This window comes from Sciurus carolinensis, chromosome 5, assembly GCF_902686445.1.
Source record: "Sciurus carolinensis chromosome 5, mSciCar1.2, whole genome shotgun sequence".
Lineage (NCBI taxonomy): Eukaryota > Metazoa > Chordata > Mammalia > Rodentia > Sciuridae > Sciurus > Sciurus carolinensis.
The window spans coordinates 163,893,530-163,920,598 of NC_062217.1; the positions used below are offsets into that span (position 1 = coordinate 163,893,530).

The following is a 27,069-nucleotide window of genomic DNA, read 5'->3' on the forward strand; positions in this document are numbered from 1 at the left end:
TCAAACCCAGGGCCTTGTGCATGCAAGGCAAGCACTTTACCGACTGAGCTATCTCCCCAGTCCTATACTTTTTATAGTATATATGTGTATGTATACGTATTTTAATGAAGGACAAAAATGAATGTTAAGTGACTGTGAAGAGTAGGTTTTATAAATACTCTTCCTTTCTTTCCTTCTGGATGTTTTCATTTTCTACCCGAGACATGCTTTACGTTGGTAACAAGTAAATCAGTTAAAATGGAAAATCTAAGAGATGCACCAGTTACTTAGTGCTCACAAGAGAGCTCACAAGGATTCCTAGACACAACCTAAATGGTTTTCTCATACAATAATAATAATTTATAAATACAAAATGGAAAATTAGTCCATTCTGGATAGCAAAACCAAAGGCTAAATCATCCACAAAACTGAAAATATAATGACTCATTCATACAAGATCCATCTAAGACTATTTAGTATCAAATAATGAAACATATCAAAGAAACTCTAAATAAATTACTGTTTCTGTTTTGGATAACTAAATATTGTGAAGGTTTCGATTCTCTCCCAAGTTTGTTTATAAATTTTAGACAATTTCAGGGAAGTTTCTGATTAAAATAGCTGGCAAATGGATTCTAAACATTATTTCAGAATAGATACATAAAAACAATTTTTCTGAAAAAAGAAAAACCAAGAGGAAGCTTGCTCTATTGAATTTTAAAAGATATTACCAAGTGAGAGTAATTAAGCAGAGATAATCTAGGAATACCAAACAAATAATGAATAAAATAGAATGCAGAATAGAATAAACTCATGGAATAAAATATGGATACCTAGACTTTGATAAAGATTGAATTTCCTGTCCATGGAGAAAGGCTCAATTGTTCCATAAATGGCTTTGAAATAATTGATTACTCATTTGGAGGGGGAAGCAAAAGTTTTGTTGTTTTGTTTTTACTTCATGCCACATTTACAGAAAAAAAATGCCAAATGTATCAAAGATACATTGTTAAAAATTATAAAAGTTATAAAGGAGGCTAAAGAATAATAATTTCATAATCTTGAGGATGAGAAAATCCTTTCTTGAAAAAAGACGAAACTCAGAATTCATAAGGGAAAAGTTAACAATTCTGCCTACAAAAATATTTAAATATTTGGTCAAGGAAACACACATTATAATCAAAGGATAAATCAGGGAGGAAATACAAGTAGTAGATGAGGGTCTTTGCTATATAAAGTGCTGTTCTAAGACAAGAAAAAGACCATCATATGCATGAGGCCCTGGGTTTGATCCCCAGTACCACAAACAAACAATAAAAAACAGAAAGAGATCGTTTCAACAGAAGTATTGGAAAGATACAAGCAAGTTTCTTACACAAGAAGAAATACAAATCATCACTAAACACGCTAATAGTCAATTGAAATATTGAACAGCAAAATGTTATTTTACTTACCTCTGTTCATTTTAAAAAGGAATAAGAGTCAACATATTTAGGACTTGGAGAAAGACTTTTGATACAATGATTTCATCCCAGGGAATTGACCCTGTGGGGACTCACCAGATGATCTGGCAGAGCCCGGTGGTACCAGGCTGTTGAAAGAATGAGCCAGAACTATGCTCTGGTGGAGGGAAAGTCTGAGAGATATTGACAAGTAAAACCAGAGAGTAATGAATCTTTGCAGCCCCAATCTCTCTCTCTTTCTCTCTCTCTTTGGTACCAGTGATTGAACCCAAGGGGCTTAACCACTGAGCCACATCCCCAGATCTTTTTTTTTTTTTTTTGAGACAGTTCTCACTAAGTTACTTAGGGCCTTGGTAAGTTACTGAGGCTGGCTTTGAACTTGTAACCCCCTTGCCTCAGCCTCCTGAGCTGCTAGGAGTAGGCATGTGCCAACATGCCTGGCTCCATGTCTCTTTAAGAAGCAGATGGACTATTTGTTTTTGTTTGGATAATTTTTGTAGATTTCGACTTCATTTTGACTTTTTATTTTTTGTCATGGTTTTTTAGGGTCATGGAGGCTTTTATAATAAAACCAACACACATCTGACAAATTTGCCCGTGGGGGCGGGGGTGACCTGCCCACGGTTGACAGCATGTGAGGACCAGAAGGAGCTGGCTCTCCTGATGCCCAGGTTCCTGGTGCTCAGCAGAGTCCCTCCGTCCTTCTGAGGGGCCCACAGGGCCACAGCATAGCCTCTTAGCCAAAGGAGCCCCAAATGCCCAGAAGACGCCACCAGCAGCCACCTGTCAGCTTGCAGATCACCCCAGACTCCAGGCACTGGCGACTAGGAGGTGCACATGCCAAGGCAGGGGTTTCCTAAGCCCCAGGGGGAGGCCTGTGCCTCAGTGGTGACTGGCTGCTCAGCCCCTGCTGGTGTCAGCTGGTCCACATGCCTTGTGCAGGTGTCTCTGGGCCCTGCTGGACCCCTGCAGCCCAGGAGTGGGGACCGGGCCAGGGATTCGCATTCAGCACACTAGGAACCCTCCCACAGTGGGCAGGGAAGGCCTTGGGGGGCCAGGCACGAAGGGGAGGTGGAAAGGGGCAGCAGCAGGCAGACCCATCTCTGCAAGTGTCCAGCATCGGCTTGTATTTCCAAGGGCCTTGTCTTCACTTGTCCACCCACCTCCTCAGCTGACCTTCAGGATCATTCATCTCAGGAAGAACAAGAGTAACTCTTACTATTCCATTTTAGAGACCGAGAAACTGAGGCCTAGGAGGAGGTTGAGCCATTTGCCTGCTTGCAGAGCTGGGACCTGTGGATGAAGAATGAAAGGCGGGGTCAGCCGGGAGCTGCTCCTCCGCTCCTGCCACACGCCTCTTCTCTTCTCTTCTAGGTAAACACACACCCACCCTTGACTGTGGGTGCTTCTCCCACCCACACCCTGGTTGATATGCCTGACATTTCATTGATTCACACCCGCACTCCCACAATCTAGCCAAGCCCTGGGTATACAGCAGGTGCTCAGCAAGGTTGCTAAATCAGTGCACTGACCAGAAGGACCCTGAGTCCATCTCAGTTGTCCTGGAGCTCACCGTGACCTTGCGTCATCCTTGCTCCCACCTGAGACTTCTCCCGTGCTGTGACATGGGTACGACGGAGTCACTGGGCCCTGAAGCCACCTGGCAAAGCAAGGGGCTCTACCAATTTTGTTTTCACAAGTAAGAGGCTAGAGGACCAGCGGCCGGTGTTGCCCAAGAGATCTAGAGGCAGAGACGGCAGGGAAGTGGGGAGGATCCCCATGGTCAGTTCTGAGTTCATCTTTCTCTCAGTTTCACCAGCTTCAACATCTCCTCTCCAGTGACTTGCTTTGGCCATGAGCAGCCCCTGAAGGACAGGGACCTTGCCTCCTGTTCCTGTCCCTAGCACATGGCAGGTGCATATGAATGAAGGCATGACGGTGAGCTCTTGTCACAGCTCAGGACTGGAATGACATGGTAGGCCACACTGTCCAACTCCCTCCCTTGGAGCCCCAGACATGGCAGACTTGACCAAGGGTGCAGAGAGAGCTGGGACAGATCTGGGTAGGAGGCCTGAGCTGGTTTTCAGAGATCGGATCAGCCAAAGTTAAGGCCAGCTGGCGTGGTGTGGTTCGGGAATCAGGGGGACCTTGCTGGAAGTCACCTATGTGTATTAGAAACCCCATACTGATTATCCCAGAATCTCCATCACCAAGGGGAGAGACATAATGCTCTCATAATGACGTCATACCTATCGCAAGGATCCTTGAGGCTACTTAACGGTGAAATAATTATAGGTGCCCCAGAACTGGGAGAGCAAGCGTTTCTGTCCAACATCCCATGATGCTCTTAAAAAAGGTTTCACTATAAACTGCAGGTGGGGTGGGGAGAGGCGAGATTTCCAAGCCAGGATACCATGTTTTAAGTCTACCTTTTATGTGTTGGCACCATCCCAGCTGTGTGTCTGTATTGCTGTAGAGACACATTAACACAACATTAAAGGAGATTAAAAGAGTAACAATTGTCATCTGTAATCATATTGCTATAACTAAATTGAACTCACATGCATGTGTCTCCTTGTTTAATGACACCCACGATAGGCAAATGCATTATCATCAGCAGCAATTAAACAATCAAGAAGGACACACTGCACTCAGTAAAAATGCCCAGTCCACGCCAGACACACCCGTTCCCTTCTTTCTGGAAGAAACACAGTTGTCAGCTTAGTGGCTGACAATTACAAGTGTATCTTTCCAGAACTTTCCTTCGAGTTCACATCTAAATATACATAGGTAGCTACATAGTGTGCAAATACACAGATCCACAGACGGTGTTTATTTCAAACATTAACAGGATCGTATTATGTCTTGTTCTAGAACTTGCTTTTCCCCCTTCCTAGGTCTTAACAGAGCTTTCCATGATACTACAGACAGTCACTTCCCCCTTTATAAATAGCTACATAGTTTTCTGTAGTATGGAAACATCCTAATTTTTTTAAAACTAGTCTCTATTAAGGGACAGTTAGGTTGCTTCTGATTTTTCAATATTCCAAACAAGGACTACGTAGAGCCTCATCCTGCTTTAGGCTCCCTGCCTCCTCCCATGGCTGATCAGTCTTTTCATTCACATCAGCTGGATGTCCTGTGGGGGAACATCAGCTCCCACCAGGGCAGAGGTTTTGCTCTATCCCCAGTGCCCATACCCATGCCTCGCTCAGCACATGGACACAAGAAATGTTTGTTGAATGAATAATCAACTGGCAAGGGGAAGATGTAGCTGCAAATCATTTTAGCAATTACTGCTCGCCTAATTTCTACACTTTACAAAGCCTTTCGACTCCCTCCCTAATGCCATCCGATGCTCAGAACTGCTTGTCAGGTTGGCAGATCCTGCGCTGTCATTGCCCCTGACCTCCTGATGAATCCTGGCCTGGAGTCAGGGCTTAGGAGTCAGAAGACAAAGGTTCAGAACTCTGTGCTGTCATTTCTCTGTGTGTCTTTGGAGAATTTACTTAACCTCCACGAGCCCCAATTTTTTAACCTGTAAAGCAAAGATACACATACTTCCCCTTGAAGGGTTTTACGACAGTTACTGTGATTGCCATGCAAAGTATTTGCACACAGCAAGCACTCAATAAAAGATTGTTCCCTGTTGTTCCTTTCTTGCTGTCTGGGGCAGCCACCTATCTCTTGCTTGTCACGTACCTACCAATAACAAAACACCCCGCTGTTTTCCTTAAAGGATCTCCTGGCAAACCTACAGGAATTTCCTGGGAAGAAACACAGGAAATATTTGCCTGTCTCTTTAAAAGGTGATGTCAGCACTGTTTTCCTGAGCATTTTATATTTGAACACTTATCACATGAAATAACACTGAGTTGACTAGTTCCCCAACTAGTTATTGAGAGAAAGAACCACAATCGATTAACTTTGTTAAATGCAGGTCAATCAACTGCAAGTTTCCTTATAAATGGTAAATGCTCAATATGGGTAGGATAAAGAAATGATCCACAAACACCACAAAAGTCTGGTCCTGTATTCCAGACTCCTGAGGGACAGGCCTCCCGACCCACTCTGCTCTCAAAAGCCTCCCGGAGCCAGGCTCCCCATCCAGTGGCTGGTGGAAGGCACTGGCCGCCTCTCTGCTCAGCACTGGGTTCATGCTTTAGCCTGCTCGCAACTCAGCCAAGCTGCCTCGGGCCTCCTTCTGCTGGGCCTGTGAGTCTTTTAAACGGCCTTTCCTTTTCCCTTTGGCATTGCAAGTCTTGCCCATCTCTAGTCCCTTCAAATAATTCGAAAGTCCAAAATAATCAACCCACCCTAGTAGAGACTGGTATGTACGCCACTGGAGCTCTTTAAGGGCTGGTATCATGGGATTTGTCATTATTGAATCCCAAAAGCCAACACATGCCTGGCATGGACAGGGGTGTGTTTGGGGGAACACTTATATTGCTTTTCAGTCAGTTTTCTTTTTATTTTCACGGCACACCACCTCTATAACCCAAGCCCAATTTACTTGTGTTCTTCCCAAGCTTCAAATTCTATATTTTTTATGAGTAGGTCTTTAACAGGTCTTTTGGGTGGAATCTGAATCGCCTTTAATGGCATTATTTTTATGAGGGACAACATGCTCAATGCCAGATGATGACTAGAGAGCAACTTTTGGAATTTGTGTGAAAGTTAAGGTTTCCTATTTTCCTTCCAGCCTTAGTTTAGATTCTTTTTCTTCTCTCTCTCTCTCTCTCTCTCTCTCTCTCTCTCTCTCTCTCTCTCCCCCTCTTTCATTCAGTACTGGGGGTTGAACCAAGAGATTCTCTACTACTGAGCTACATCGCCAGCCCTTTTAATTTTTAAATTTATTTTAATTAGTTATACATGACAGTAGAATGCAATTTTATACACTATATAGATGGAGTATAATTTCTCGTTCTCCTGGTTGTGCATGATGTAGAATCCCACTGGTCGTATAGTTATAAATGTACCTAGGTAATAATGTCTGATTCATTCTACTATCCTTCCTATCCCCATACACCCTCCCCTCCCTTCAGTCTCCTCTATCTAATCTAAAGTAACTCTATTCTTCCCTAGTCCCCCTGCCAACCCTTATTGTGAATTAGCATTCACATATCAGGGAAAATATCTGGCCTTTGGTTTTTGGGGATTGGTTTATTTTGCTTAGCATAATATTCTCCAGTTCCATCCACTTACCAGCAAATGCTATAATTTCATTCTTTTTTAAAGTTGAATATGATTTATATATATGATTTTATATATATGATGAATATTATTCAGCCTTAAAAAAGAATGAAATTATATATATATATATAACATATGATACCATACTTTTAAAAATGCAAACCAAAACTACTCTAAGATTTCATCTCACTCCAGTCAGAATGGCAATTATCAAGAATACAAGCAACAATAAGTGTTGGCAAGGATGTGGAGAAAAAGGTACACTCATACATTGCTGGTGGGAATGCACAATGGTGCAACCATTATGGAAAGTGGTAGGGAGATTCCTCAGAAAACTTGGAATGGAACCACCATTTGACCCAGCTATCCCACTCCTTGGTATATGTCCAAAGGACTTAAAATCAGCATACTACAGTGACACAGTCACATCAATGTTTACAGAAGCTCAATTCACAATAGCTAAACTATGGAACCAACCTAGGTGCCCTTCAACAGATGAATAGATAAAGAAAATGTGATTATACACACACACACGCACACACAAACATGATGAAATATTACTCAGTCCTTTTAATTTTGAGACAAAGTCTCACTAAGTTGTCCAGACTGGCCTCAGAGTTGCCATCCTCCTGACTCAGCCTCCCAGGAGCTAGGGTTAGGTTTAAGCAACCCTGCCCAGCTCAGCACAGTAGTTCTCCAAAGGACCCTCGCCCTGCCAGAAATGCAGGACCTCCCTTTGAACAAATCAGAGGAATAGCACCAAATCTGGGAAATTGGGGGTCCCAGCAGGACCTTCAAATGACATTACCCTAGGAAGGATCCAGCCCCTTGGATTTAACCGGCTGCAGGGAAGGGGGCTGCTCTGCTCTCCCTCTGCACAGATCTCCTGTGGTGCAGTCTGTTTTCACTCAGCCTATTAGGCTTTTAGAAACCTTTTGCTTCTCCACCTCTCCAGTTTGGTCATTTGCCACAGTATCTTTTTCTTTATTAAGGTGTAGCCATTTACTATAAAATACTTTAAAAGTCTTAAGTTCAATGAGATTTCACAGTTGCATCCACTCCTGTAACCATTACCCAAATCAAGATACACAACATTTCTGGAATGCTGGAAGGCTCCTTCTGGCCCCTTCCAGTCACCCCTCCCCAGGAGGCAGTCACCTTTCCAAATCTTGTGTCTATAGACTAGTTTTGCCTGCTACGAACTTCATAAAAACAGAATCACAAAGTCTCTTCCTTTCCTTTCATTTATTCACTGGAACAACAATAACAAAAAATTGTTAATAACAAAAACAATGAAAAAAGGTATAGACATAATCTAATTTCTTTTCTTTTCCATGATGTCAAGAGTTAACATTCTAAAATGTTTGGCAGTGGTGGCTTCTGTGTAGAGGGAATTTGGGTTATTGTTACCGACCTTTTTACACAGTGTGGTATAATATAAAAATATGCACATAATTTTGTAATAACGAGGGGGAAAAAGTTTTTGTGGAGGGATATGGCTCTTATGGAAAAGTGAAGAAGGGGGTTCAGAAGGGGCCTGATGGGGGAGCCCTAACCTTCTTAAAGGCTGAGAACACCCATCCTTGGTAAGCTCTTGCTGATGATGGTGTCCAAGTGGGGGCTTGGCTTACAACTTTGAAGTCACAGACCTGTCAAGTCATTTCCTATCTGGGTTCTTCTTGATCTCTTTGGACATGGAACCATTTGACTAAAGGATTCCTCCTACCTCAAATTCTTCCCTTGGACCTTTGCAAAGAGAAAGCATTATCTAAGGATAAAATACTAAGTTATTATAATATTATAAATGTCTAAGTTAAAATATTATGAAAGTCATGAAACACACACACATTTGATCCCACATTTGAGTTTTACTGGTATCTGTACGACAACAGCAATAAAGTCAAAGGAACAATCATAGGTTGTGCCTGGACCCCGTGGTCTCTGAACCATCTGACTGCAGACAGAGGCCACACCTGCTCTGTTTCCTCAGTGACCCGTGAGGCAGACAGGTGCACACACGGAAAGGAATGAGGTTCAGAGAGGCAGGAAGGCAGAGGGAGTTTGGAACCCTGACGTCATAGTCACCCTTGAAACATGAAAAGGAGAAAACAACCCGACAATTTCACAACAGACACCCCAGGCCTCCCTCCGTTGTCTAAATGGTCCTGGATGTGGTAATCTACAAAACAGGGAGGCTCGGAATGGGCCAGCTGGGCGGTGCCAGGGCTGCACAGACTGGCTGGGTGGTGGGCAAGTTGCACAATCCGGCTGAACCCATTTCTGCCTCTCGACCATGGAGAAATAATGGCGGGGTCCACCTCCCAGAGCTGGTGGGAGAGGTGGCTGGAGGGAGGCACGGGCCAGTGACCCACCTACCTACTGTTTACCATTTCCCGTGGACCCGGGGTCAGGGGGTAAGCGCTCTGAAGAGGCTGTGAGATCTGAACTTCTATCCTATGATCGTTTTCCTTTGTGGGCACCAAAGAGCCAAGTGTCATCTCTCTCCTCGCCCTGTGGGTCAGGCTTCCTCGGTGCGGAAAAGGTGGTATTTTGATAGGAAATTTGAGGTGGGGGAAGAAAGGAAAAGCTGTTGGAGTCTACAGCCCTGGGTGGAATCCTGCCTCTCCCAGTGTTTGACCTCGGGTGAATTCCTTAAGTTCTCAAATCTCAGTTTTCTCATGTGGAAAATGGGAAGAGTCTTCACTGGGTTCAGTGGATTGCATCAGTGGGTTGTGCTGGAGACCGAGTGAGATAATCCTGGTAATAGGCGCTTAGCACAGCCCCTGGGACAGGAGCCATCAGTGACAGAAGTGGATTTTCTATCATGCGAGATGCCCTGGCAGCGGGCAAGAAATGAAACAGGCCCTGTCTTCTTTCCAGCGCACCTGAGAAGTCTTTTGCATGGGGACTCAGAACAAGGGGCAGAAATATGGAGATCCACTGCTCACACCACTCGAATAAAGACTTCCACCGCACTGCGCATGGACAAGATGGTCACCTGGGTGAGAAAATGCTACAGATGGGTCAGATGTGGCCAAGCCCACCAGGGCAGAGCCACACGGTTGGCAGTGCCATCCACTCCTCATCTGGAAGGCTTGGCCTGCTGCATGTTCAGACACCTTTCCAGACAGCCGGGCCCAGAGGCCTCATCACAAGGACAGGGGATGAGGGTGTTTTTTGTTTTTTGTTTGTTGTTTGTTCATTTTTTTTTAGCAACAACAGGGTATTTTTCTCCCACTTCCTGCTACCCCATCCCCCTCCCTAGCTCACCATAGCAGGTACCTGGGAGCCTGTCAGGGACAGAGCAAGGGGGGCACAGATTGCGTTCCTCCACCTCTGCAACACCTTTCCCAAGCCTGGGAACTGATTGGGCCAGGCGCTTTGCTGAACCGAATGCCACTCAGTTTTGCTGGAACTGGGGTTCCAACCTGAACTGGTTTTGGTTTCAGTCGAATTTCACTGTTTCGTTCTATAAGGTGTTCACCAGGTAACCATCGGTGGAAGGGGGGACACTATTTTTAAGAAATAAGGAAATAGCCCAGTGTCAGATGACAGTCTCCTCCCCGTCCTGATCCTCTCTGGGGGTCCCCTCCCACCCCAATTCCTCTTCCCAACTCCTAGGCCTCTGAACTAGCAGTCTCCTGTTTTAGGGTAAGGCCAGTGGGACTCTCATTTCTGATACTTTAGTGGCTCTCCTGTCTACCTGACTCCCGGCTCCCAGCCCTGCCTTTTCCCCCCTCTCTTCTTAAACTGAGTCCCTCTCTTGATTCTGGCCTTTTAAAGAGGGGATACCTTGCATGCATGTTTGAAATCCTGATTTTATTTACCTGGGGCCTGCTTAGCTCCTGCCCTCCTAGGGGAACTCCCAACTGCCTACCCACCTTAGCCCTTAAATTGATATGGAGAGCCAGGCTTGGGTAGGGGAGGGCCGGAGCTGCTGCAGCCAACTGACCTGTGAAGCAATGCTTTCCTGGGGCGGCCACTGGGCTCCCTGAGGAGGCCAGCAGCTTGTCTGGAGCCCGGGACGGAGGTGAGAGGCTTCTGCTGTTCGCCCAGATGCCTCAGTGAGCGTATGCTGAGCTCCCCAAATTCATTTTTAATTCATGACATCAGTTTAGGGACCATCTGAACCTCTAAACTGTCTCTCACAAAATCAAAACCACTACCACAGCAGGAGTGAGTGGAGACCAGGCAGTCTGTGTCCAGAATGTTGTCTCTTGGGTCTCCAGAAAAGGGACAGTTGGGAAACCACTTTCCAGAGGGGACCTGCTGTCCCTTATGGCAGAGTTTCTCCTGCCTCACCTTTGTTGGGAGATGAAACCAGACATAGTTAGAAGGACATAGCTGGTCTCAAAGTGGTTTCGATTAGGACTTCATAAAGTTACATTGAAACAACCAAATATGTACTTGCAGGAAGATTAAAGGGTCCCTTGAAGAACTTCATAAGTCCACTCAGCCATGAATACAGTATAAATGTATACCTAGAGTGGTGTACAATACATAAATGCACAATGAAACAGGTTAAATAAACAATATAACAATAATGTAATACAGGAGCTAGTTCTATATTAAACATGATAGGATGAAATCGTATATGTTTTATATGTTAAAAGGTATATTGATAAAATGCATCTTATATGTTATAGATCATGTGTGTGAAATGGAATGCCCTCCTCTGAGATACCCAAGGTGCTGTGCGGGAGCATCCTACAGCCCAGAGCTGGTTCAGTACATGGTGCTGCAAAGGATGAAAAACAGCCACCACTACTCTCCTGTCTGTCTTCCCAGGTTGATGCTGTGACCCCAACCCTTGCCCTATCCCAGCTCCCCACAATCCCACCTGTCTTCCAGGTGGGTGTAAAGATTCCAGAAGACCAGTTGCTTATTGGGGTAGGAGGTAAAACGATGATCAGATTCCAAATTGGGGGTAGGGTGCAAATGTTAAGAATGACAACTGAGGACAGGCTACTGAAAGTCTTGTGTGGTGGACTTTTGGTGCCGGGATCAGAAACCTAAGTGTTCTGTCCCAAGCAGTAAAACAAGGTAACAAGTCATTTTCAACGTAGGCATTTCGGCGCAATTTGGAAACTGAAACGAAGTTTTAAATGCAGGACCCAACGCTCTGGAGGCCTTTTAAAGCCGCGGTTGGAAAGGCAGTTAGGGGATGGTGGATGGGCTGCCGGGAGACAATTCAGAGCAGAGCAAAACTCACTTAGAAATTGGATGTTAACTGCTCTCACGTGTAAAGCAGCTCAATGATAATTGCCGCATGTGTTTACTCTTTCCACGCAGGAGAAATAAGAGCGACAGTTCGACAGAAAAGTTACACTAACGAGTGACACCGTTTAAAGGGGACATGTTTCAGTGTCGATGTTGACTTACTAGCCACCTGAAATGGTCTGTGGGGATTGATTTATCTCGAGTTGTCCACAAGCGGAAGCTCAGGATCATTTGGAAGATGGGAACGGGCGTTCAAGGGAGGACTGCTTTCGAAGGGAACGCCCAGCACCCCTCCTGAGAACGGCCCGGGACCCCAGGGCGCTGGGCGCCTCCGGTCCCGGGCTCAAGGCCGGGCGCAGGGCAGCCAGCGCGGGTTTCGCGCCCGTTTGCAATCTCGTTAGCTGTGCACTGCGGCGTCCCTTCCCCTCGAGCGCCCTGCCGCGGAGTGTGGACAAGCCCTGTCGTCTGCGGGCTCTCACCTCAGAGTCAATATTATCTCAGATGGGCACAATAGACTGGAATGAAAAGCTAATATTGAACCAGCGCGGTCCCTGCCCGCGCAGCGCCAATGCCACCCTTCGTCGCACAGCCCCGGCGGGCAGCCGGCGGCCCGGCTAAGCGGAGGACGGAGGGGGTCGGGCCAACTCGGGGCCCCACCGGGGATGGGGGTTCATTTTGGGCTGGGCGCGGAGGCTGCGGCAGGCCCCCAGAGGTCCCCTCGGCCCCCATCGTGGCCTCTTCTCGTCCAGGGAAGGGCGAGGAAGCGAGGGGCCGAGGGGAAGCGGGGCACGCGGCGCTGCCTCTTGCTCAGAAGCCTGGGAGATGGAAATAGGGGCCCTGGAGAGTGAGCGGTGTGGAGGGCAGAGTAGGGCTCCTTACCTCGCTCCTAGGAGGCTCGGCTGCAGCGGACATGTGTATTTAAAGGCCTCCAGGACTGCAGGGGGGCGGGGGTCTTCGTGTGTGTGTGTGTGTGTGTGTGTGTGAGAGAGAGAGAGAGAGAGAGAGAGAGAGAGAGAGAGAGAGAGAGAGAGAGAGAGAGAGAGAGAGATTGAGATCTCGCCTCTGTGGCCCTTGAGAAACTCCCAGCCCCAGTCCTTTCTGGGCTCTGCGCTCCACCAAGCAAGGCAGACAGAGGAGATCCTGCATTTTTCTTTCCACAGCACTGATAGCACAGTCTGGTCACCATCAGGCGTTTCAGGGTCACTTTGAGTCATCCACACAAGTGATATGGGTACACCGGGCACTTGGAGTCTCAGGTCAGCATGCAGTTCTACCCTGCGTGCTCTTCATCTCCCCAGTGGTGGCCAGGTTACCAATGGCCCTCCAGTGCTAAATCCTGGCTTGGGTGAACAGGAGGCAACCGGGGATAAAGAAGGCAGGAGGCAGGGCCTGAGTCTTGGACAGCAGCCTGGAGGACAATGGTGGGTGACTGCCTGTGAGGCAGGAGTTATGGTCTGGCCTCCTGGGTGTGGGGTTCCATGGTTTGGGCACGGGCAAGAGAGGCCGGGGGCTCTTCCCTGCCTTTTCTCTTGGCTTGGGTGCAGGTGCCTGGAGACTGGGTGGGGAGGAGAGGAGGAACTGTCCCAGGGTTCCTCCTGGAGTGACCATAGCCAGAAGTGGAGGTACAGCCACTTTGTTCAAGTGGAGGTACAACTTTCTTCAAGATCCCTGAGCCTCGGTTTTCTTACCTGGAAAATGGGTATTACTGCTCCTTCCCTAATTAACCACACCAGACTGTAAGGTTCCGTGAGATGATGGGTGGGAGAGAAAATATTTAAAGCTGAAATTCCATATAAGTGAGAGGAACTGTTAAGTGTTTTTTGAAGTCTTCTGGGCATCCTCCTGGATGTTCAAGGAGACCTCTTCCCTCCTCCAAAAGGAAGACTCCTTTCCTCTTTTCCTTACAAGGGCACGATCCCCTTTCTGAACCCAGTCCAATCCTTGGAGTCCAGAAACTGGGAGGTACTAAAATAAGAGAGGATTAAGTCCCTAAGAGAGGAGCTGCTGGGTCTCTGCTTTCGAAGGTTGTAGGTGGAAAGGTGAATTGCCTCTCTAAAGTCAGCTAGGAGCCCCTTCCTGTCCCAGGCTGCGGGCGGGCCGCAGTGGTGGAGAGCGCTCTGGAACTAAAAGATGAGAGCTAGCAGAGGGTGAGGGCGCTGGGTTTCCCACCCTGTGCCCGCTGTAGGGACTCGGGCAGCGCCCGCCTGGCGTCAATAGGTACTCGTGACCTGAGGGAGACGCAGCTTCGAGGGCGATTGCTGGGGTGAGGGGAGTGCCACACTTCCACGCACACAGCTCCTCTGCCGGGGCACAAGGGTGCCGGTGTTCCCTTGTCTCTGCGTCCCTGTGTGCACGTCCTTATTCCCTTGCCTTTCCTTGCTGGGTCTTAGGTTTTCATTTGCGGCAACTGAGGGAGAAAGAAACTGGGACCTCCATTTGATTCTGTTTCTTTGCCTTCAATAGTGAGTCAGGATAGTCGACGGATTGACGAGTTTTGACGCGGCAAAGAAAGTAAAACCCGACGGTGCTGCTCGTGCTGCTGGCAGAGCGCGAAGTTATGAGCGGAAACCTTGGGTCTCAAAACCGACGATCTCCCAGACCCGGCGCTCTCACGTTCCCGCCGCAACCAGAGAACAGCGCCTGTCTCCTGCAGCCACCCAGATCAGCAGAGGCCAGGGCTAGGGTCGAGGTCCTCCTGCCAGGGCTCGGACAGCCGGGTCAGCACTGAGAGCTTACAGAAAAGCTGAGGGCGGCGCTCGGGGCCGCCTTCACATCACACGGGTTTCCAGCAAACCCTAAGCAGATTCCTCGGCTTCGCCTCACCGGAGGCATCAGGTTGCTCCGGGAAGGATGGGGGTTCATGCACTCCAGGAGGCTGGGGCGAGTCATCTGAACCGCATCTCTGCTGTCCATTTGTGTCCTTGGAATGTGTTGCTGGTGATCGATCGCCGCTTCCCCAATAGCCAAGACCCTCTGTCTGGGGCGTCCTCCGCCAGCCGCAAGGGGGCGCGAATCTGGGCGAGCCGCACTCGGTAACCCCAGCTCTTTCGACTCTACCGGAGTCAGGGCTCCGGCCAACGGTCACAGGGCCATTCTATGAGCCACCGTGGTTGGGCGGGGTAATCTGAGACCTCAGGCATAGGATTGTGGCCGATTTGCGCGATAGTTGGCCATCTTGCTGGTTCAGGTGGCCAGAACTGCCTAGTCCTTAGAGAAGGACCTGTCTTCTCCTCCCGGTCCCCTTTCGGAAGGAAGCCTAACTCTTAAAGAAGCTGGAATTCCAGCGTGGAGGAACTCTGGAGCAGAGAGCTGGAGCTGGTAGACGGAGGAGGGACGCGTTTCCAAGTGCTTCTCTCTCCTCCAGCTAATGAGCTTCCTTAGTCTTTTTTTCTGTGGCTTGGATTGCGGTCTTTGCGAGATGTTTGTAATGGGGTGACCGGGTCTCCCGGCGCACCGGCTCAGGGATCCGAGGGTAACGCGCTCGCGCGGGTGCCTCGCCACTAGGCGCCGCTGCGCGCACACCGATCGAGGACTTGGGCCGCCGCGCCCGCCTGTCGAGAGGCCTCTGGGGAGGACGCCAGGAAGGGATTTGCCGTAATAATTTTTTTAAAAAATGTTTTAAAGGAATTAATTCTACTTTTCGTTCCCCACCACTTCCCTACGCATCCAGAGAGGCCGAGGTGACTGGGAATCACAGTAAGTTGGAGGACTTCTTAAGCGGTCCCCAGGCCTCCCCATCACCGGACCTTTTGCATGTCTTGGACCCGGAAAGGGCTCACCCTTCGCTGGCATCGGCGCTTCCCTCGCAGCGCTGCTGGCGCACAGTAAGGACTTATGGCTCTGGTTCACTGGGTGGATCCAAACCGGGGCGACCTGGTGGCAGAGGGAGAACTTCGGGTGCGTCTGACAGCACAAGGCCACGGGCCTAACAATAACTAAAATTCTGTGGACGCTAACTGTGCCAAGCCGACCTATTCCTCTCGTCGGCCGTCAAAATAGTGATATTTCCTTTTCATAGAAGGACAAACAGAGCTCAAGAAGGTGGTCAAACAGGTAGTGACACCAGACAGCCCCCATGCATCTGAGTTGCCTGAGGCTGTGCACCCACCCCAGATATTGCTCAGGCCTAGCAGGAAGCAGGTAAGGGAGAGAGACCCGGATTTGTTCCTCTGCAGCACAGGGGACTTACAAAAACTCAGTTATCAGAGAGATCAGAATTGTCAAAGTTCCCCAGGAATCACTGCCCTTTGATGCCTCCAGAGAGCCAGGAATACAGGCTTCACTCACCCCAACAACTCTGAGGAAATTTGTGACCTTTGGGGGAGCATGGAGGAGTTGGCAGAGTGTGAGGCCAGCATTAGTGCATTCATACCTTTTTATTGTTCACAGTCTGTGAACCCCAGGGACAAGCGCTGGTGGTGGGTAGGTAATAACAGCAACATCCAGTACAGGAGATTTTATTGAAGTTCATTTTGTGCCAGACATTGAACACTTTGCTTATCAAACCAGTCCAAGGATCAAGGTACTATTATTTATTCCCATTTGAGGGTAGAGAAAACAGAGGCACAAAGAGGTTAGATAACTTGCCCAAGGTCACACAGTTAAGCTGTGAATGCAAGCCTCTTTTGGCTTATTATTGTAATACCTTAATAATATGGTATAAATACATATGGTAAAATTCACACTGTACTGTACAATTCTATGAGTTTTGAAAAACTGGTGTAAGTACCATCGCAATCATAAATAAAAACGATTCTATCACTCCCCGCGCCCCGGGGAAACCCAGCTTCATTGCTACCCTCCACTACTTCCCAGGCAGCGCTGACTATATTTTACTTATGACAAAATGAGGTCTGTGGTGTTGCCCAAGGTCGTTCACTAAGTGACAGATCCGGATCAGATCCTTAGCATGGGTCTGCTAGGCCAGCTGCTGTGGATTCCTGAGTCCACAGACAGGCAGCGGCTTGGGGCACACACCCGCAGAAGGGAGGAGGCCCCACTGCACGCACAGGTTGTTGTTTAAATCAGACGCCCACTTCTTGGGCGGCGGAGAAACAAAGCCAGGGGCGCATTTTGCATCGTTCAAAGCCACGAGTAAAGTGAAAGGCAGCCGCATGGATCGCTCAGGGTCCGAGCGCAGACCTGAGCACCCTGGCGCACCTCCGCTGGCCCGTGCGGTTAATGAGTTACTCTGCTAGTTAATTCTCCCGCACGTCACGTCGGGGCCAGCGCCGCGAACCTTCCCGGGAGCCTCAGGTCCCAGCGCATGAATTAGCATAGATTTTACCCAGCTTCCAGGGCTTCCGCACCGCCCCTGACTCACCGGAAACGCACTTCTTCTTCCAGGGGGCCCGAGCTCGGCTTGGGGTTAGCGATGCTTACGGAGAAGGAACTGTCATGCCCTGCTTCCTTCAAGAAGGGGGTCACTAGTCACTGCTGCTTTCTCATTCGTGCCCACGTCACCCCCCCCCCCGACCAGAACCCTTGGGGTGACCCTATCCCTAAAGGGCAGTTTGCAAGAGGCGGTTGGGAGCGGAGGATGCCAAGGACAGGAGTCTGGCCTTAGAGCAGTTTGGCCTCTGCTCCTGCCAAATGTCCCCCATCGGGCATGAGGCTAAGGGGTCCAGCGTTCAGTCTGTCACTCACTTAGGACACTTTCTCAGGATCCTGGCCAAAGAGGTGAAAGGTTAAGGAAGTATCACATAAACTTTAAGCACTTACGGCTGAATTTTTTAAAGGGTGAAAACACCCTTACGTGTCATACACTTCTGGGGTCTCACCCAATCTCTCAGACAGGACTGCGTTCCCTTTGCCCTCAAGGTCAATGACTTCTATACTTCGAGCGGAGATCACTAATGCTAACTGTGCAATACATGGCTATTCTCTCCCCCAAGGTCTGCGCAACACTTTAGTGACCCTGGTTTGGAGCCTCAGGGTCTCAGGCCCAGTGTGGAGACATGGTACCCCTTCCAGCTTTCCTACGAGGGTCACACAGAGACGTGCCCCCTCCTTTTCTCCCTCTCTCACTTGCCACAGGCTCTAGGATCCACAGTCTACCCAAATTGAATGTCTCCAACTTCAGAAAACTCAGAATGGATCCCTACCTCCCTGGGGCTTGCTGGCTGGCACAGCTCAAAGACCTTCACCCTTCCCCAAGGCTTTAGGCTCCCTGCCAGTGAGGGCTTGGTGGGGCCACTTCCATAGCTCAGTGGAAGGAAGGATTTCTGAGCTGGTGACAATATTTGGGGGGATAGTGGTTCAGGTCTGAGGAGAGTGTAACATTTGAATACACCCCCATCCCAAGATCCAATGCTCAGAATCTTTGAACTTGAAAAAGGTGTGTGTGTGGTGGTGGTGGTGGTGGGGCGACATAGCAAGGCCATAGGGAAGAGACAAAGGGTACAAACTGGACCAAGACTGGGGACTGGAGCTGGTGATGCAGCTATTTGAAGCCTGAGGTGGGGGAAATTTTTCCCATTATGAAGGCAAAGATGAGGCCTACACCTGTTGTGAGTGTGTGTGTGTATGCACGCGCGCACCCACGTGCATGAGTGTGTACATGCACATGATCTCTGTGGCCTCCTGGCGAATCTGTCTAAGCCTCAACAACACCAGAAAACACCTCTCTCCCAACTCCCCTTTTTCCTAGAGGGTTTCTCTCTTGGAGGAGTTTCTGGACAACCCCCCAGCTAGCACAACACTATAGGTGAAATAAAGTTCAGAAATTGACACAATCAAGTACACAGCTACAGATGAAGTCAGGAGAGGTGAAGAGGAAGAAAGGGAAGGAAGGAGCTGAGAAAGCTGGGAGCCTGTCCTCAGACCAAGACCCTTGGCTGAATCTGGTGGCTTCGCAGCCTCCTGCTTGAGGACTTCACTTCTTTCCCATCCTGAAGGACTTCTAGGTCTTACGAAAACCAACCTAGTCTTCAAACAGGCGTTTCTTCCTCCTTAAGATAAATGACATGGACCTGAGAGTAATAGATTTAAAGGACGCCAGAATTTTTTTTTATCATTAATTGTAAACGTGCAAAATACCTGCTGGTACTTCACTTTAGAAGAATGTAATTGGCAAAAGGGTGGGGGGAGGAAAAAGGAGAGACGGCTGATGAATAGATAATAGATCTTTAACCACCAATAAACAGAGAGCAGCGCCAGCAGCCTGGGGGATGTGATCATAATTATGCCGCTACGCGAGCCAATGGGGACGAGAGAACTCGGCCCTAAAATCATCCCAAAACCGAAGGCGAGCTCGAAAATGCGGACACGGCTTGGGACCGGAGACACGTCCACAGTCCCTAGTTGCGAGTTCTGGTTTTGCACAGCAACCCAGCTCAGGGACAACAGATGGCAGAATAATAATAGATATAATAATAATAGCAGCAATAATAATGTCAACACTAATAAAAATAATACCGACAACGGAACTATAATAATAGCACCGCACCAACTGCTCCCCTAACCTTGGTTCCCCGGTCCCAGATATCTCAGAAGAAATCGTTTTGGGGAAGGAGGTGAGCACTGTCCCAGACTGAAAAAGCGAGAGGCTGCGGAGTGACAGCCGCCGAGAGGTGGAATCGCACCGCCCGGGAATGGTTGGAGGCTCTGGTCTCAACTTGCAAACGAACAAACCGGGTCAAGGATCGCGAACGCGCGGACCCTGGGACCTCAAAGCTACGGATGGTTGGAGGGGTGGGAAGACACCCTCCACCCCCCACCCCCAGCCTAAGAAACCGCCGGGAGTTTGCTGGGGGTGGGAATTGGTCTAACCCAACGGCGCCTTCATTCCTATCCCGGAACCAGTCCCCGCCCGCTTACCCTCGCCGTGCTCCCGGGGCGATCCCAGCTCCCCAGACGCGGAGCCGCGGGGTGCAGCAGCGGCGGAGCGCTGGGCGCGAGGAATCTGCTTGTCTGTCTGTCCTACAAGCTCCAGCGCAGCAGGCTCGGAATCCAGGGGGCTGCAGCGGAGGCGGCGCGGGCCGGGGACTCTGCAGGGACCGGGGTGCCCCGGAGGGAGTGGTGGTGGTGGTGGAGGAGGAGGCGGTGGCTGAGGGGGAGGAGGTGGGGAAAGAGGAGGAGGAAGAAGAGGAGGAGGAGAAGAAGGAGGAAGAGGAGGAGGAGAGGAAACCGGAGGAAGAGGAGGAGGCGAAAGAGGAGGAGAGCAGCCTCAGCGGGCGCCGGGGGAGCGAGTGAGCTCGGAGCGCAGGGCGAAGGCACGAAGAGGTCGGGGGACCCGGCGGGCGGCAGGAGGCACGGCCGGGGCAGCGGCGCCGACTCCGTTCCACTCTCGGCCCGGATCCAGGCCTCCGGGTTCCCAGGCGCTCGCCTCCCTCTGACGCACTTTAAAGAGTCTCCCCCCTTCCACCTCAGGGCGAGTAATAGCGACCAATCATCAAGCCATTTACCAGGCTTCGGAGGAAGCTGTTTATGTGATCCCCGCACTAATTAGGCTCATGAACTAACAAATCGTTTGCACAACTTGTGAAGAAGCGAACACTTCCATGGATTGTCCTTGGACTTAGGGCGCCCTGCCCGCCTTTTGGAGAGGAGAGAAAACTTTTTTTTGCCTCCCCCGAGAAACTTTCCCCCCCTCTCCTCCCTGCCTCTAACTCCGATCCCCCCCTCCACGCCATCTCGCCAAAAAAAAAAAAAAAAAAAAAAAAAAAAAAAAAAAATCACCCCAATCCACGCCTGCAAATTCTTCTGGAAGGATTTTTCCCCCTCTCTCCAGGTTGGGCGCGTTTGGTGCAAGATTCTCGGGATCTTCGGCTTTGCCTCTCCTTCCCCCTCCCCCCTCCTTTCCTTTTTCCTTTCCTTTCTTTCTTCCTTTCCTACCCCCACCCCCACCCCAAACAAACGAGTCCCCAATTCTCGTCGGTCCTCGCCGCGAGCAGCGGGCGGCGGAGGCAGCGTGCCGCGGTCGCCGGGAGCAGGGAGCCCGGGGCGCCCGCTCCTCGGCGCAGCATGTTCCAGCCGGCGCCCAAGCGCTGCTTCACCATCGAGTCGCTGGTGGCCAAGGACAGTCCCCTGCCCGCCTCGCGCTCCGAGGACCCCATCCGTCCTGCAGCGCTCAGCTACGCCAACTCCAGCCCCATAAATCCGTTCCTCAACGGCTTCCACTCCGCCGCCGCCGCAGCAGCCGCGGGCAGGGGCGTCTACTCCAACCCGGACTTAGTGTTCGCCGAAGCGGTCTCGCACCCGCCCAACCCCGCGGTGCCAGTGCACCCGGTGCCGCCGCCGCACGCCCTGGCCGCCCACCCCTTGCCCTCCTCGCACTCGCCACACCCCCTCTTCGCCTCACAGCAGCGGGACCCGTCCACCTTCTACCCCTGGCTCATTCACCGTTACCGATATCTGGGCCATCGCTTCCAAGGTACGTGCCACGTCGCGGGACTGCAGCGCGCCACTCCCGCCGCATCCTTCACTGAGCCCGGCCTGCTCCCGGTGGGCACTTAGCGAGGCCTGGGCGGAGGTTCCGCCGGCTCGTGGACCCGCGCGTCCGCATTGAAAACTGGGCAGCGAAGGGCGGCGATGGTGTTGATCCCCGCTCTCCGAAACTACGGCTGGCTTGGGGTTCTGGCCCGCTGGCCGCTTGACCCTTTCAGAAGGGGTGCGGACGGAGTTGCCCCGTGTGCGCTTGAATCTGGGCACGCCGGAGCAGCCTGCTCGGTGTGCCCTTCGCCAGGGAGCCCAGAACCCGCTATGTCCCCGACTCCCGGTCCCCTCGGTCCGAGGGGCGCGGACAGGGCCCGGCCGCCAGGTCCACCTCGGACTGCGTTCTGCTCTGTTCACCACCCATTCCACGCCCCTTCAGCCCAGACCCGCGACTTTCAGTCTTCGACCCTTCAGCAGAGATCAGGGGACTTTTGCGACCCCGGAGCAAAGTGTGTTTCCCCCCTGCTTTTTGGAGGCCCAGCGAGGGGCGGGAACCCGAGCGGGTAGCAACCTCCGGGGCTCGGCTCTCTCGCCGCGACCTGCTTAATTGGGGCGCGGAGCGGCCCCGGCGGGAAAGCAGGTTCGGTCTGGTTTTTGTTTTTCTTTTTCTTTCAAAAGAAATGAACCAGGTCGAAGTCGGCCTGGGAGGGTAAGATCTGTTTGGGTGTCTTCATTTCTTGCTATGTAAAAATTTTGTTTTTCTCTGGGTGGGGGTTGGGAGGAAAGTTAAAACTTCGAAAAAAGCGGCGAATAATTTAGTTTGCCGATCCGAGTCGGATCTGAGTTCGTCGTAGACCTACCTCAGGCGGCAGCTGATCAATACTGAGCCTTGTCTATCCATTAACCCTTTGCATTCCTGCCAGAATCTAGAATTGGGTAGATGTCACACCCCTCCCCATAGTTTTAAAAAAACAAACCAAACCCAAGAACTTTTCGCCCTTACTCCTGAACAGACTTTGCCTCCATTCCCGCCTCGACTGTCGGTTTGTTTTCTTTGTTTGGTTTTTTGGTGAATTGATTTTCTACCCAAATGAGTGAACCTGAAACACTGGATTTCCTCTCAAAGTTCAGGGCTTCCCTTCTCCATTCTCTGCCAGCCGCCCTGTTGGTCGCCCCACCAGACCTGGAGCAATCAGGATCTTCCCCGGGCGCAGACAGTACTGGCTCGTGCTGGCAAATCCGTGTAACCCCTGGGTTTCGATCCCCTTCGCTGGCGTCTCTCCTAGTTCTCTGGAGCCGGGGAACCCCGGAGCCAGGTCACCCGGAGGCAGCAGTGGTAGAAGCCGGGCACACCCGCCGAGAGATTTTTGTCGCAGTCCGGCTGCAACGACTCGTCGGGCCACTGTACTTTCTCCGAGGCGTAGCAAGACAAAATTTTTTGAATAAGTCCGCGAGAAAATTCAGGATAGCGGCCCGCTGCCTCTCCGCACTGAGGTCAAAGTTTTCTGAGAGGCTAGAAAGAAGAGAGTGATTTCTTTGGGTGGTGGGCACCAATCTCTCGACCGGTCTCTGCTGCCCCTTCCTCTACCTCGGGAGTTGGAGCGTGAGGGACGCGGCTCCAGGGCGGTTGCGGTACCCGCCATGGTCCGGAGCCGGGGGACTGGCTCCACTCCGGCAGGGCAGCTTCTGGTTGTGCGCGGCACAGGTGGATCCGCGGCTGTCTGGGCCTGGCAGCTGAGCCGGCATCCCCTTGGTGCTCCCGGGGAGGGCCAAGGGCACACGCAGGTCTCTAGCGCCGCGGACTAGGTGGAGGCCTTGAGCTCTCTGCCCCGCCAGCCCGGCTCGGGAGAAGCGCGCGACCCTGACCAGATCGGCCACCTAATGGCACTTCTGCTGTGCCCCCTGCAGGGAACGACACAAGCCCCGAGAGTTTCCTTTTGCACAACGCGTTGGCCCGAAAGCCGAAAAGGATCCGAACCGCCTTCTCCCCGTCCCAGCTTCTAAGGCTGGAACACGCCTTCGAGAAGAATCACTACGTGGTGGGCGCGGAAAGGAAGCAGCTGGCTCACAGCCTCAGCCTTACGGAAACTCAGGTGAGAGCCGCCAGGAGCCAGGACACCCCATCTCGGAATAGGCCCCTCACCCCAAATCTACAGACCCAGGTATTCGGCACCCAGCACACCCACTAATGCTAAGCTCAGAGAGAGCCTTTGCAAAGGGCCCTGCAGTTCCTTTCAAGCCAGGGCTCTGGATTTATGACTTCCCTGCTGCCTGGCTTCCCTGGGCTCCAGCAACCCGCTCTATGAGCCCAGGCCCTGAGCTGCTGGTTCTGCCCAGTGCTGTACAGGCCTTGGAGCCTCTGGCTAGATACCTCTGTAGTTTTGATAAGACTTTTGGTGAGAGTCATGGGGTCCAGGATGAGGGAAAGTGAAGCAGGGAGTCTGTCCGGCTGGAGAGGGTAGAGAGCCGGTGACGGGAGAGTTCTGAGCGACCCAAGGCCCAAGGCTGTCATCATAGGCCCCAGTTACTCTTCTGAAGGAAGAGGGGTCTCAGAAGCTGCAGGCCAAGTGTGCTGGGTGCAACTAAAATCAGAGAAATAGAACTTGAAGATTGCAGAGAGGACCCGCCTGGGGGACAGGCCCTTCTGCTCGGCAGGGTCCCGAGGCTTGGGCTTGTCCCAGGGCGGGGAGGGGGCTTAGGGCTACTGTAGGCGCTACTGTACGCGGAGCCGCAGGGCGGGGTCAAAGTTCCCAACAAACAGTAACGTTTTCGGGCAGATTAAGTTGTAACACTTTTTCTGGGAAGCGCAAAAAGGTCGAGGCTTTTGTTTTTAAAGCGTTCCCCCCGGACAAAACCGAGGAGGGCCTCGCGCGTTTGTGCGGGGCGGGCACAAGGCGCGGCCCGGCTGATTTCTCCTGGACAGGCGAGGCGGCGGTGGTCTTTGTCCGCCTCGCTGCCCACGCTGCCTGGAGTCTTTGTGTGCGTGTCAAGCCCCGAGCGCACCGACGCGCGCCTTGGGCGAGCGCCGGGGGAGAAATGAACCGTCCTCCCCCTCAATTAGCAAACTCAAAGCAAATTAAACTCAGCCTTGTTCCCGCTCAGCTTTTTCATGGGGCACTTTGGGGGACTGAGGCATTGGGGAGAGCAAGCGGACCCGTGGTGTCTTAAGAGAGGGAGTGGCGCTGGACCTCGAGGGCACTGCTCTCGGGATAGGACTCCCTGGGATGTGGAGGTGCGGTAGTCGCTGTCTTTCCAGCCAGGACCCACTGCGGGGAAGCTTGGAGAAGCGTGACGGTTTGGTCTGGTTGCTGAGTGGAGACCCACCACCCAGTTTTCCCAGGGGGCCATGGAATCTCAGCTGACTCCAACCTTATTGGTCCCTAGACCTCTAGCAGTTGCTCTGGGAGGCCAGGCTGCCTGCCCTGTCTTGTGGGAAGTGATGTGGCCCAATCTGAGGTCGACCCCTGGCCTGTTCTGGGCTGGACAGGAGGAGGGAAGATGGGGGCTCTCTATTTCCCCTTCTTCTCTGTCAGTTTCCCTTACTTCCCTCTATTCCACAGTCTTTCAGAAGCTTTCGCTTTTGAACCCCATTTCCTGGCAGGAAAGGGACGACTGGGTTGGTCCTGAGGCTTGTATGCCCCACTGCCCATTAGCTTCCTCCAGCCCCAGCCCACTTCTGCTCACCTGTAGGGTCCCCCAGCAAGGAGGCAGTGACTGAGACAAACCCTGATCCTCTACCCAGCGCCTTACAGAGGAGGTTCTATAGTTAGGCTACTACGAAAGACCGGCAGAAAATAGAAAGCACTTTGGGCCCTGTGGGAAGTTGTAGCCTGAACTGAGGTCTTCTTGCACTCACTTGTTGGAGAAGTTAGGTGCATATATCTTTTAAATTTCCCCTACTTCTTATTTTTATAGGGGTGCTCATTCTTTGCAGTCTGCTCTCAGAGGGAAGTAGATACCTGGGAGGGGCAGGCAAGAAAGGGTTTCCTGTGCTGCGGGCTGTGGGGCCCTGGGGAAGGATTCCCTAGGGAGGACTCAGAAGCCCCGGAGCCTGGCTTCCTACCCTCTCACTGGGGGCCCTGCTTCCTGAGGGGAGGCCCTGGGAGTCCAGCCTTTAGGTGTGCATCTGGAGGACTGGACTCTCAGTCTTGGACTGGGAGCTGCCTGGGGAAAGGGATCAGGCACTTGGTAACCACGGTGCTGCGAATGACCTAATGCACAGGACCTGCTTCTGCCCCCACAGGTAAAAGTATGGTTTCAGAACCGGAGGACGAAGTTCAAAAGGCAGAAGCTGGAGGAAGAAGGCTCAGATTCGCAACAAAAGAAAAAAGGGACACACCATATTAACCGGTGGAGAATCGCCACCAAGCAAGCGAGTCCGGAGGAAATAGACGTGACCTCAGACGATTAAAAACCCAAACCCAAACCCACAGAAACGGACAACATGGAGTAAAACAGAGACAGGGAGAGGAGGGGAAGAAGGAAAAAAAACCTACAAAACAAAAACAAACCGCGCACACATTCACCGAGAAAGGGAGAGGGGATCAGAGAGCTACGGCAGGCTTCGCAGACTTTGGACAGCGAGGGCGCTGGGTCCCAATCCAAGATCGCGCCAGGATGGCAGAGGATCCAGGCTCCTTCATCAACTTGCAACCTTCGTCTAAAGAGGCAGCTGAGTGAGTGAGTGAGAGAGACAGAGAGAGGGAGAGAGAGGGAGGAGGGGGGAGAGAGAGAGGGAGAGAGAGAGGGAGAGGTAGAGAAAGAGAGAGATCTCCAGATCCAAATGTGGTAGAGCAGAAGGCGCACTCTGACAAGGAGAGCTGTCAGTCAAACACCAAACCAGGGAGACAAGATGATTGGCAGGTATTCCGTTTATCACAGTCCACTTAAAAAAATGATAATAATGATTTAAAAACCATCCCAACCAGGCACAGGACTTTTAATTTTGCACTTCGCAGTTTTCCCCAGTCTTTAAAAATAATTAGTAATAACAAGCGAAATTCCATATCTAGCCCCATCCCACACCTGTTTCAAAAACTTGAATTGCATGTAGCAGTTGTTGGGCGAATGGTGTCTAAAGACAAAATGAATTGTAATTTTATTTTCTTTTTAAAGACAGGTTCTGTGTGTTTTTTATTTTGATTTTTTCCGAGAAATGTGCAGTCTGTAAACACTTTTTGATACCTTCTGATGTCAAAGTGATCGTGAAAGCTAAATGAAGTAGGCTCAGCGATAGTGGTCCTCTTACAGAGAAACGGGGAGCAGGATGGGGATGGGGGTGGTAAGGGAGGGTACCCCGAGAAGAATCAGGATTTGTGCTAGGGAAAAAAAAACCCTAAATTAATTCTATTTCTTGGACATTCCCTTTCCTAACATTCTGAGGCTCAAAACCACCAAGTTAACTTCTCCTCTTAGTGGTTGGAGAAATTGGCTGAGTTCAACCATTCATCATAATGTCCATTCAAAACTTTAAATCTGTCTATTGCAAAAATTGAAGGACTGTAGTTAGCGGGGATGATGTTAGTGTGGCCAAGGACATGCGGCAAGTTTTCAAGCACTGAGTTTCTCTTCCAAGACCATAGACTTACTAAAGAGAGCGACAAATGCTTCCTTAATGTCTTCTATACCAGAATGTAAATATTTTTGTGTTTTGTGTTAATTTGTTAGAATTCTAACACACTATATACTTCCAAGAAGTATGTCAATGTCAATATTTTGTCAATAAAGATTTATCAATATGCCCTCAGAGTAGTTGTCTTGGGAAACTGAATTGGATCTTTGTAGAAAGTATCTCTATGAATTGAGAGTGGTCCTTTCCCAATTAGGTTCAAGAAACCCT

At 50.7% G+C, this 27,069-nt stretch overlaps 2 protein-coding genes across 3 annotated transcripts; one reads left to right on the forward strand and one right to left on the reverse strand.

Moving 5' to 3' along the window:
* Positions 1-20,488, reverse strand: LOC124985802 (putative protein TPRXL). The gene is made up of 5 exons (XM_047554406.1): positions 20,484-20,488; positions 19,674-20,195; positions 3,872-3,912; positions 3,016-3,183; positions 1-2,735 (listed from the first exon to the last, which is right to left on the reverse strand). The coding sequence occupies exons 1-4, from the start codon at positions 20,486-20,488 to the stop codon at positions 3,083-3,085; spliced, it is 669 nt and encodes a 222-aa protein (XP_047410362.1). The 3' UTR covers positions 1-2,735; positions 3,016-3,082.
* Emx2 (empty spiracles homeobox 2) lies at positions 19,953-26,978 on the forward strand. Of its 2 annotated transcripts, XM_047552548.1 has the most exons (3): positions 19,968-21,228; positions 23,139-23,323; positions 25,474-26,978. In XM_047552548.1, exons 1-3 carry the CDS (start codon positions 20,820-20,822, stop codon positions 25,639-25,641), a joined length of 762 nt encoding a protein of 253 aa, XP_047408504.1. In that variant the 5' UTR covers positions 19,968-20,819; the 3' UTR covers positions 25,642-26,978. The 2 variants fall into 2 exon arrangements, with proteins under 2 accessions (XP_047408506.1, XP_047408504.1); XM_047552550.1 differs by lacking the exon at positions 23,139-23,323 and having other exon boundaries at positions 19,953-21,228; positions 25,474-25,577.
* The last annotated feature ends 91 nt before the right edge of the window (positions 26,979-27,069 follow it).

Coding starts and splice junctions, on each gene's coding strand:
- LOC124985802 (XM_047554406.1), bottom strand. Junction 3,913..19,673: donor GCCCCGGGAGCACGGCGAGG/GTAAGCGGGCGG, acceptor GTGTCTCTACAG/CAATACAGACACACAGCTGG. Junction 3,184..3,871: donor ATGGTGCCAACACATAAAAG/GTAGACTTAAAA, acceptor CTCTGCCTCTAG/ATCTCTTGGGCAACACCGGC.
- Emx2 (XM_047552548.1), top strand. CDS start 20,820: ATGTTCCAGCCGGCGCCCAAGCGCTGCTTCACCATCGAGTCGCTGGTG. Junction 21,229..23,138: donor TCTGGGCCATCGCTTCCAAG/GTACGTGCCACG, acceptor TGCCCCCTGCAG/GGAACGACACAAGCCCCGAG. Junction 23,324..25,473: donor TCAGCCTTACGGAAACTCAG/GTGAGAGCCGCC, acceptor CTGCCCCCACAG/GTAAAAGTATGGTTTCAGAA.